Source organism: Chionomys nivalis, chromosome 23, assembly GCF_950005125.1.
Source record: "Chionomys nivalis chromosome 23, mChiNiv1.1, whole genome shotgun sequence".
Classification (NCBI taxonomy): Eukaryota; Metazoa; Chordata; class Mammalia; order Rodentia; family Cricetidae; genus Chionomys; species Chionomys nivalis.
This window is the reverse complement of record NC_080108.1, coordinates 13110556-13122618: the sequence shown is the minus strand read 5'-3', so window position 1 is coordinate 13122618 and position 12063 is coordinate 13110556. Positions and strand designations below refer to the sequence as shown.

Sequence of the window (12063 nt, the reverse complement as noted above, 5' to 3'; positions counted from 1 at the left end):
GGAATCTCAGAACTGGGTCAGATGACAAGCCTCTGAGGTAGCAAAGGCACACTCTTGAAATGCCTTATTCAAGAGGAAAGGTGGGGTTTAGCTTTGGAGGGAAGTGCACAGAAAGGGGTCTGGGGGCAGCTCCCTCCAGCACTGCAAGTTTGGACAGATGGACAAAGGAAATGTGCAAAATTGAAGAGGATGTGCTGAGTGCACCCTGGAGTGCCTGCGTTACCAGCATGCTTCTGTGACATCCCAACACCACGTGGTACAGTGTGTGTGAGGGAGGGCAAAAAAAAAAAATTCCTACCATGTCTGTATTACCTTTAGGCATATTACCTTTGGGAGGACACCGGGGGTGCTTGCCATCCTTACCAGGCCACTCCACACTCAGAGAACCAAAAACACGGAAGGTGTTAACCAATCCAGCTGCACAGTGGGCAAGAGTAGAAACCAAGAAACAGTCTACTCAGGAAAGATACACACACACAGGACCTCCCCCCCCCACTCCCCCCAGCACTCCTCCCAAGGTTCACTGCTCCTGACAAACAGCTCAGAATTGACTTCTGGTCTCATGAGTAAGCAGACAAACAGAATCACTTTGAAAGCTTATGAAATACACCCTCCCCTCAGCTGCTCCTGTAACACTCTGCTGAGACAGAGGTTCAGGCCCTAAACAGGAGCCTAGGGCTCACACTCCTTAAAGATATGCCCCACCTCCAACTCTTGTAAGAGATCTCAGAGGCAGCTCACCTTCCGTAATATCCCAAGGAACTCCTCCTAGGAACACCTTGCAGGAGTAGATGGGGTTCTTATAGTTTCGGGGAGGAAGCTGGCCACTCCAGGTACAGGTAGCTTCATTCACAGCTTTGGAAAGAAGCAAAGAGAAAACAAGAGTTCAATCAACAAGTCACTACTCTTCTCTGATATGGACTTATTGACAAGAAATACAGCAGTCACCATTCCAACCTGGCTGCCCGGAAGAAGTTTATTCTGAAAGACAGAAATCTTTGTCAACTATTTCAAGTAAGTTTGATAATCCTACCTCAGCAGCTTTGCTTGCAAAAAACCTGAAAAGAATAGCAGAAGTGCAGGGTAAAACGATCACAGCGTAAGCAATTTTAGCTATATAACCGATAAGCTAGCAACAAAGCAGTTTTATCTTGCTATTGTTTATAGTACTAAGTAGATTTATAAATAGTTTATTAAAAAAAGAGTAGACAGAACAATTTTATATGCAATTCTCTTTAAGTTTCTGACCCCATTAGACTGTCTTCTCCGAGGTAAAAACTCTACATTTCCCTATCTTGTCTCTGGACCACGGAAGTCAGGATACTGTCAGTAGAAAACACAACTCAACAGAGTAAGAACATTACCATGCCCCATAAACCCACGCACAAGCACCTGAGTGGGCACTGAGCTTCCCTGCTGCCTACACTGTATAATGATGAATTTCTGTCCAAACCCTCAGCTTCCTACTTATGCCAAGAGACCCTTTCTGTTGTGTGTGTTTGGAACTCTCTTAAGACTGGCCTGTCCTATAACTTCCAGAAGTCTGCTCTGGGCAATTAGTTCAGGCCTTTCACATAGGAAGGTGATCTAGGTGAGGACTGGTTACTCTTCAACATATTACCCTTCTCCTTCAGCACTGAGGAACACATTCAAGGAGATGAGCCATTATTCTCTCCTGGATACCAGGCCATTACCCAACATGTACAAGACTAATATGTTACTGTGACAAGAAATGGGGCACTGTGGCCAGGTGGTGGCGATGAACGCCTTTAGTCACAGCACTTCGGGAGACAGAAGCAGGTGGATCTCTGTGAGTTCGAGGCCAGCCTGGTCTACAAGAGCTAGTTCCAGGACAGGCTCCAAAGCAACACAGAAACCCTGTCTCAAAAAACAAAAACAAAACAAAAAATAAAGCAAAGCAAAACAAACAAAAGGAACGGGGCAGTGCTAGCAATATTCCATACAAAACCGAGAAGCCTCCAGAAAGCACATCATACAATGCCTACATAGTAAGCACGAACATGAGCTATCAGAACCACCAAACAGACAAACACCATTAGGGGAGAATGAGATAGGGATGTTCATTCAGTCAGGTACCTCAGAACCATGACATAAGTGGAAAACCCTGAAATCCTAGCAGTTAATGACATAAGTAGCTCATTTATTTCCAAGCTCAGAGGTAATGTGAAAAACAGATTTAATGCACACTTAACATTATGCACCTTGCCAGGCAGTGGTGGCGCTTGCCTTTATTCCTAGCATTCATGAGGCAGAAACTGTCTGAGTTTGATGCCAGCGTGGTCTACAAAGCAAGTCCAGGACAGCCAGAGCTACATAGAGAAAACCTGTCTTTGAAAACCCAAACCAAACAAACCAATAAAATAAAAATTTAATTTTCCAGTTGTGGTGGCGCCTGCTGGTAGGATTTGCTGAAGGTGGCAGAGGCAGGAGGATCATGATTTCAAGGGCAGCCTGGTCTACAGAGTGAGTTTCAGGACAGCCAGGGCTACACAGAGAAGCCCTGTCTTAAAAAACAAAACAAAAAACAACAGAAACTCAAATTTTTTTTTTTTTTGGATTTTTCGAGACAGGGTTTCTCCGTAGCTTTTGGTTCCTGTCCTGGAACTAGCTCTTATAGACCAGGCTGGCCTCGAACTCACAGAGATCCGCCTGCCTCTGCCTTCCGAGTGCTGGGATTAAAGGCGTGCGCCACCACCGCCCGGCTCAAAAACTCAAATTTAATTTATTTTTGTATTATGTACATAGGTGTCTTGCTTGCATGCATGTCTGTGTGCTGTGAGCACACCTGAAACCTGCAGAGGTCAAAAGAGGGTTTTAGACCCCTGGAACTAGAGCTACAACAGTTGTTAGGTGCCATGTAGGTGGTGGGAACTGAACCCAGGTTCTCTGAAGAGAAGCCAGGACTCTTTAAGCACTGAGCCTTCTCTCCAACCTTCACTTATCACTTAAATGATAAAAACTAAAGAATTTCAAAGATATTAGATCAGGTATCAGAGCATCTGGTAACATCCCATACTTTAGAGGCTAATAGCCTGAATGTAATCAGAAAAATATCAGGACAGAAAGCCAGCAAAAGAATTGTGACTGCTGCGACTCTGAATTAGAAACAGAAAAGGCAGGCAAAACTGTAGGCATCATTTTTAAGACTTTGTCTTTCTCATGCAACAATCAAAAGCACAGCCAATTTTCACAGAAGCTCACAGTAAGAGGTGGAGCCTGCATTTTCTGTGAGCCAGGCTATCTGCCTCTTTCAACTCAGTCTCAAGGTATTCTACAAAGTACATGGTTTTATATAGACCTGAAAACCTTACCAGACTAACAAACCCTCCTCCAGAAGAGTTCACTATTGTGTAAGCAAAGGTCTATTGTCTCTAGAATGAGGCCTCAGGCTTCAGTCTACCCAGAATCAAGCTGCACTCACCTGCAGCCTGCCGGTGTAATCTAGCTTCTCTCTCTATGCTGAAAGGGTCTTTAGGAGCTTCGAGAAGGTCCCAGGATGGCCACACAGAAGCTCCTGGCCATCTTTTTGAAGCACTGGTTGGAGAGGGAGTAACTGCAGCAAGAGCAGCTTGTTCTTGGTCCATTCGGGACCCAACTCCCATCTTTAGAGGGTCTCTGGGACCATTCCCCGTCATAGAAAGGAAGGGCAGAGGAGGGGAAATGCGAAGGCTTGACTAGAGGAGAAAAAAGGAAGACACGAGTTTTAAAAGACAGTTTTGCTATAAAGTAATAATCATATAACAAAATCTTAGAAGTATTTAACATTTATAACTTAATATATTTTCTATTATGTCTTCCTATCCATTTTTAAGATAGTTATAGACTATAATATAACTAAAATAAATTCCATCTTTCCACATAGACTTTTTTCTTGCCAGAGAGTTCTCATAACAATTTTAATGAATTTATCACATTTTATTCAGGAGACCAACAACAGCCTACTGATCCAGTTCCCTATGGTTAAACAACTTTTTCTCTGATGGCTCTATGCTCTATTAGAAATGTATTTATTTGAACATGTTATACTATATATTTATACTAAATCGTGAAATTCTAAGTGTCAAAGAATATATTAAAATTTGTTGACAGAATATTTTCTGTAAATACAAAAACTGTTTCATTTCCTCTTGTGTTAGCTTTAGCTTTGTCTCTTTCCAAATTAATTCTTAGGTGGGGATCTGAAAAAAAAATTGTATTTGTCAGTCATGAGGTAAATTCCCAAGATGAGTACTAGCTAAGTAATGAAACAGAACAAGCACCTCATGTGAACCGATCTTACAGGGAAGTAAAGGAGCTGACTGAAGCTGTCTTCCTAGAAACTAGTCTGGACAGATTACATAAATAGGCAATGGGAACACTAATGCCAGTGTTCGTAGTCCAGGACAGTGCAAAAAGAAGATAGGGTGGGTTCTAAAAGCCATGAATGGGAAACCACAGAGATAAGAAGATGAGAAATGAGCCTTCCGAGTCACTACACATTTAGCTTAGAGCATTTGGTGACAGAAAAGCAAGGTTGAGATGGCACCTTAAAAGTTGGATCTTATTTCAGAAAATTGTCTCATTGCCTCTTCCCCCTTGAACTATACTCTGACTATACTGTCTATGCTAGTCTATATATGCCATTTATACCATCCTCCCCACCCACTCTAATCCATGTCCTAACTAAGTAGCATGGAGACTACACATATCACACATGGCTGTAGGTAAGGAACATGGGAGATATAAATTTGATGATAGTTTCAGACTGAGTTGGCATGGATCAGTGTACAAAGTACAGGAGCTCAAGTCAAATTCTGTTTAAAATTCCAGTGTTCACTATTAATTGTTAATTAAGAACATTTATTAAAATACCACTTATAAAATTTGGGATATTATACACAGAGGTATATAAGGAATATCATTTAAAGGCTAAAAAGGAAACATTCATGTATTTCAAGAAATAGAACACTGCCAAGATGTTCTTGTTTACAACTGTTCTCTAATAGTTCTTGGAGTAACAAATCCTAAAATGTATTGTTCATGGACATTCAAAGTGCCCTTGAATTTGCTAAGGATGAATGGCTATAAAGAGGGTGCCTGATGATCTCCTCGTTCGCATGCATCCTGGTGGATGGGTACTGTTTCAAGCTCTAGACAGACACTGCAGCATCTTTCCCCCTAGGACACACAAACAACTCCACCTCCACACCCCCCCATTCCTGAGCATGTTACATACAATCAAATCTGAGAGATGATCTGATCCAGAGCTGAAGCCACTCGTGTCTGAGTCAGAGGGGCTGCTAGAACGGGAGTCCAGGATGGGCCGGGTGTCCAGGCGAGATCCTCTAACTGAGGGTGCTGGGAACTTGTCCAAGTCAGACCCAAGGGGATCCAGAGACAGGAAGCTCAAGGGGGTTTTTCCTAGGACATTTCCCAGTGGATTTTGGAGCATGCTTAATACTAGGATGACAAAAAATAAAATAAAATAAAATAAAAAACCAAAAAAGACAGAGAGAAAAGAAAAGAAAAAAAAAGAAAAGGAATGCTCATGACCTCTTAATTTTATTTCCAGACAAGAGCCCTTTCCTTTTCTCCCACAGTCACCCAAGGCAGGATCAACTGCTAAGACCATTTCAGAAACACAGACCATAACGTACAAATAACTGATGGTTTGGGAGGCCTGGCCACCCAGTTCTAACTAGAAATTACAGTATGACTCAACTCCAGAGCTCCTGCTAAAGTAGCAGCAAAACTGTTCTCTGACACCAGGCTTAAGGAGCAGTACTATCACCTGAGATTTTGTCATTGGGGACCCCGGGTATAGCTGCTGTTAATGACTGGATACACCTGTAGTACAATTTAAGAAGTCAAAATCATATTCCTTTACTAGCTAGAGTGTGTTTATTAGAGTCCCACCTTTTCTAGTGGCATCGTGCTAAAACACAGAATTACATGTAACCCACCATAGACTAATATAGCAAACATTAGCATGTCCCATCTGAGAAGTTCTCCTCTGAGAACTTCTAACATGTACAAATTTTCTATGCAGCCCCAAATTTCAAGTATTTAGGATGGAAGCAAAATGATTTCAAAGTCCACTATCTGAGGAAACAAACCTGGTATGAAAACCCTGCTCTGAAACTCCCTTCAGATGGTTGTTAACCATGAGAAGCTCACCTGGAGGGTTCTTTCTTCTCACTGGCATCTTGGGTGAAATACCAACTATTTCACAACAGTGCTCCCCGGGTTCAATAGTCAGACAGCAGATGAAAAGTGCTCAGCAAAAATTCCCAACACAATAAACAAATACCTAACATCAAAAAATAAAATAAAATAAAATAAAAGCCTGATGTGGCACAGCACACCTGAGAGCTCCAGGACAGCTTGGGATATGGTCTCAAAAAAAATAAGACAGGAAGGAAGGGAGGGAGGGAGGGAGGGAGGGAGGGAGGGAGGGAGGGAGGGAGGGAGGGAGGAGGGAGGGGAGGAAGGAAGGAAGGGGGAAAGGAGGGAGGAGGTGAGGGAGGAAGGAAGGGGGAAGGAGGGAGGTGAGGGAGGAAGGAAGGGGGAAGGAGGGAGGTGAGGGAGGGAGGGAGGAGGGAAGGAGAGAGAGAGGAGAAAAAGAGAAAGGAAGGAAAAGTAATGAGGGACCAGAGAGAAGTACATCCTTTATCCACAAGGACAAAAAAGGGCTTCACTATGAAGTTTGGACTCATCAATAGGAAGAGAGAAGTTTTAATTCGACTTACTTTTTACTTATCTGAAGAATAAAGACAACATGTTTTGGATGACAGAGCAGAGACAACAAGCAGCAGACAACTAGAGCAGCAGCCGACTCTCAAGCCATAAGCAGTAGAGAGAGCTAAATGGAGTGAAGTCTTCTGAAACCTCAAAGCCTAGCCCCCAAGTGGCATACTTATTCCAGCAAGATTGCACATCCTAATCCTCCTCAAGCAGCCAAATTAGGTATTCAAATCAATTCAAGTACCAGGGACTTCTGGGGCTATCTCACTCAAACCACCACACCATCCATCTCTCAAGATGAACACAAATAACAAAAGTGCTCAATAAACAGTGAGTATAACTGCCCCACTTCAGCTCTGACTGGGAATGAAGTCAAACAGGCCATCCAAAGCTGGTTTCTTCCCAGACCTTCAAGTAGCAAGAACAGACCTCTGCAAGTCTGGAATCAAAGTCAAGGCATCACTTGGAGGTACTAGACAACTGTCATTTGTGACAGACATGCACACAAGATTCAAAACAGCATTAACCTGAGATCGGGCCAGCCCACTATCCTCAGGCATACATATGACTTTTGTTTTCACCCTAGAAAAAGATATAGTGAGTGTGTGTGTTTTTTTTGTTTGTTTTGTTTTTTGTTTTTCGAGACAGGGTTTCTCTGTGGTTTTGGAGCCTGTCCTGGAACTAGCTCTTGTAGACCAGGCTGGTCTCAAACTCACAGAGATCCGCTTGCCTCTGCCTCCCGAGTTCTGGGATTAAAGGCGTGCGCCACCATCGCCCGGCGAGTGTGTGTATTCTAAGTCTCTTGTTTCCTAAATGCAAGCAATATCGTGGATGTATTTATTCAATTGTTATTCTAGAATGGTAAAAATGCTTATATTTAAAAATGTCATTCCCCTCAGCAGTCACAAGTCCCTTCACATCTTAACCAATACCAGTCTTTTTTTTCTTTTTGTTTTTGTTTTTCAAAACAGGGTTTCTCTGTGTAGCAGTCCTGGCTGTCCTGGAACTTTCTCTGTATACAATCATCTTTTAATACTACTATTGTTACTGTTATTGCTAGTGTATGTGTGTTATGTGATATATGAGTGGGGACACATGCTGTGACAAATGGCAGTCTATGTGTGTGTATGATGTACATGTGGGTACACATGCCATGACTTTTAAGAACAACTTTGTGGTTCTCTCCTTCCAACTTTATGTGGATTCCAAGGATTGATTTCAGGACACCAGGCTTGGGTGACAAGTGCCTTTACTCTTAGACACCTCACCAGTCTGTGGTCAGTCGTTTTTATTTTAGTATGTGTACCATCTATGGTTCTCAGGGAGCCAAACATAATTCCACAAAGGAGCTAGTTTATTATTTTGCTTTTCAGGGGAACATTCTCTCACCTTAGGCCTTTCAAAGTGGTTTTCAAGTACTATCACTTTAACTGTATACTGGAACTAAATGTCTCAAAATGCTTAGATTCTGACACCATCACACAAAAATCCTTGATAAACTTCAAGTAATCTTTGTCTTATCAAACTCCTGTCTGAAATAACTGAAAGTCATCCAAGTTCCTGAGTCTATGCTTCAAATTGGCAAGAGACAAGCAAATTTTAGCTTCTTCACTGGTCTTTCAAAGCCTGGCAAAATAATATTGTTAAATTTACAGATCATTATGCTTCTCAGTTGCTGAAATGGTATTAATGCCCCCACAGCAATGGTTCTCAGTCTCCCTAATGCTGCATCCCTTACAATACAGGTCTTCATGTTGGGGTAATTCCAGTCATAAGATTAGTTTTGTTGCTACTTCATAATTGCAATTTTGCTACTGTTATGAATTGTAAGGTAAATATCTGTGTCTTCTGATGGTACTAGGTGACCCCAGTGCAACAGTTGTTTAATTTCCAAAAGGGTTGTAACACAGAGGTTGAGAACTGCTGCCGTACAGGACCACTTCCTTCTTCACATTTTACAAAAACAAGCTTAGGGTATAAAAAAAAGAGGGGTTGGGCAGATGACTTGAAGTTAAGCACTGGCTGTTCTTGCAAAGGACCTAGGTTCAGTTCCCAGGACCCATCTGTAACTCCAGTTCCAGGGGATCTGATAAGCTTTTTCTGACCTCTGTGGACACTAGGCATGCATGTAATATACATATATGCATGCAGGAAAAATACACATATAAAATAAAAAAATCATAAAAGAGCCAACTATGATGATAAAAACGTGGTTCTTCCTGGTGTTGAAAGAATCTGAGTCGGGGAAGTACTTCCAAGTTGACAAGGAGGAAGGAAAGAATGACGCTGAGGAAGTGATCCGAGAAAATAACTAGGTGCTGCCTGGCAAAAAAGTTACCTTAAAAGTTTCAGATCAAGCCCTCCCTAAGGATTTATGTGCAATTTATAGAGGAGTAACATTTTCTTCAGCAATGGAACCACTGGTAAACTAAGGTGGCCATATCCTGTAAACTATCCTAATGGAACGTATTAGGTGTCTGTCTCTCTCACACACACAAATCTTTTTTTTAATTTTTTTTATTTTTTTACAAATAAATCTTAAAATCTTTTAGGGTTCTGCAAAAACCCTCTGGCTTCCACTATCCTCAAAGGCTAAGAATGTCATCAGGTAACATCTAAAGTCTGTAGCAGAGAACTTTTGGCTCTGCTATAATTTGTCTACCTAGCATTTCAACCAGTTCATTCATTCATTCATTCGTTTATTTATTTATTTATTTATTTGAGACAGGGTCTCAACTATGTAGCACTGGCTGGCTTGGAACTGTCCAAGTATATATGGCTGGCCTCAAACTAGTAATCTTCCTGTGTCTGATGGACAAGTGTTCAGATTAAAGCATGTATCACTACAACTGGTTATCACTGGTGTGTCTTTAAGGTGCCTTAACTTATGACTTTCTTTTGTTTTGATGATATAAAAATTTCATCAGGATGTCACCAGAGAATGTATTCGGGGTGACCTGAATCTGCATTCCCAGGCCATAGCCATTCATTCATACTGGGCTCTAAAATAAAATACCAGACCTGTGTTATCGCATCATCATATAGCACAAAGCAATATGCACCCCAAGAAAGGAAAGAAAGAGGAAGGAAGGCAGGCAGGCAGGCAGGCAAGACTGGAGAGATGTCTCAGCAGTTAAGAACATTGACTGCTCTCCCAGATGACCTCCTGGATTCAATTCCCAGCATCCACATGGCAGCTCACAACTGTCTGTAACCCAGTTCCAGGGGATCTGACACCTCAACACAGACAAACATGTAGGTAAAACATCAATGACATAAAATAAATTTAAAAATGCCCACAAGAATGACTGGACTAACGGGGTCATATCTAGGGACACTAAGGACAAGAATTGGCTATGGGAACTATGCATTTACCTAAAGTGATTTTGTTTTGTTTTTTAAATGGATGGGAAAGAGCCAAAAACCAACATGGTAGCCATTAAAAGTGACTACTCATTCACTCCAGTTTATATTCACTTGTATTGACACGTTTCACTAGCTACGATTTCTATCTATCTCAGCTAACATACAGTCTGTTAGTATCTTGGTGCTCTTGCAAATTAACATCAACAACAGGAATCGTACCCATCGAAATCTTCTATAGAGATCTACTACGAGGACTGGCATGGTGGCATATTCCTTTAATCCCAGTCCTTGGAGGCCAGGCAGGCAGATTTCTCTGAGTTCAAGGACAGTTTGATCTACAAGCAAGCTCTAAGCCAGTCAAAGCTATATAGTGAGACCCAATCTCAAACAACAACAACACAGAAATCTTCCACTATGTAATAAGCCTATCTGAATAAAAATGGCCTACCACACTAGTGAACTCCACTTTCTTCAGAGATGGTCAGTCATCTATTTTATGATCTGGACCAAGTTCAGTCAAGTTCTTACTAATAGCAACTTTTCCATGTACTGAAAAATTAACCACATGTCAGAAGTACTCTGGGTAGTTATGAATCTTTGCCTAAATTCTAAAATGTATCAGCCCATCTTAACAAAGAAAACTAGTTTTGAGGTTAGCAATGCACATGTATATAGTGGCAGAGCAGAGTCTGATATTTCTGACTCCAAGTTCCATCTTCTGAAGTGCATCATCACTCACTAGCTACGTTATAAAGCATTGTCAGAACCTCATGTCTCCTTATTTTCATGTCCTTGGCACACCTCCTTTTTGTTCAAATCATTTAAGATCATTAACCACAGATGGGCAATCTCACTTACCAGAAGTGCAGGGGACCTAAAAGAGAGGTCTCAAGACTTAGTTATGGTCATTGTAAGAACTCACTAAAATGCACCTTAGATACTACTTGAGGTCTGAATCAGAAACTGCAGTTTAACAAGATTCCTGTAAGATCCACATATAGACATTAAAGCTTTGAAAACTGCAAAACAAAAAAAACTCAGATTTCTTACTTTAAGTTTCTAATTCCTCCCCTTACTACACCCAAACATGATTCGTAAGAAATAATTTTACCTTAATTTAAAGATTGGAGCATATAAAACTCTTACAGCATAATTGAAGACTAACACTGAAGGACGTAGGAAGCCAAAGTGACTATACAGGACATTTCACAAAGAATCTAATTTCTAAAAGCACTGTGTGGGAGTGGAGGGAGAATCAGAGAGGCAGAGAAACACAGTATCATGACCAATAAAGAATATTTTAAAAAATGACAAGGAATATAATACTTTTAGGAAAGTAATGGCCAGAACTAGCTGCATGTTGTAAAAAGCTCACACTGAACAGAAACAAAGAGAGCTAAGGCCTACTGCTTCAGGTAGATAAGTTTTAAAAAGGCAAGACAGTTGCTCCAAAAGACATTTCTGGGGCTGGAGAGACAGCTCAGACATTACAGGATAAGACTGCACATACACAAAAAGGCATTATTGTATCACTGGGCAAAGGACAAATCTGTAATATAAAAACAGTTTAATTAAGTAAATAAATCTGCTTTAAACTGCCCAAAGTTCATTACTATTTTGTTATAGCCAAATCTAGGTAAACACACTTATATTTTTAACGGAGCAAACACACAGCTGATGAAACAGTGGGGATAGAACGAATGTAAATAATAGGCAAGAATCTGAATTGAGCTGGTTTGAGGTCTCTTTTAGGCCACAGAATGAGCCAAGTTTCTGGAAACTGTGACCCAAAGTCAGATGCCCTTAAGTAACCTGACTGTCCCTTTACAACCCATTCTGGCAGAAGGTTCCAACTCATTAATGCCATTTCAGAGAAGAAGAGACTAAATCAGCAGTAATATTTTTAGACTGATTTTTAACTTTCCCCACTTTCACCCTTCTCTCTATGCCAGG

The 12063-nt window shown here is 41.2% G+C and overlaps 1 protein-coding gene across 11 annotated transcripts in view; it reads right to left on the bottom strand.

The window, feature by feature from the left end:
* The window catches only part of Cpeb1 (cytoplasmic polyadenylation element binding protein 1), an 88515-nt gene that overhangs the window by 10498 nt on the left and 65954 nt on the right, over positions 1-12063 (bottom strand). For 9 of the 11 annotated variants that reach the window (XM_057755943.1, XM_057755942.1, XM_057755940.1 and 6 more), the window contains 4 exons: positions 5237-5460; positions 3443-3695; positions 742-855; positions 313-417 (listed from right to left, as the gene is read on the bottom strand). In XM_057755943.1, coding sequence (XP_057611926.1) covers positions 313-417; positions 742-855; positions 3443-3695; positions 5237-5460 — 696 coding nt within the window. The remainder of the gene's footprint in view (positions 1-312; positions 418-741; positions 856-3442; positions 3696-5236; positions 5461-12063) is intronic. The other 2 variants (XM_057755936.1, XM_057755945.1) reach the window with 2 other exon arrangements.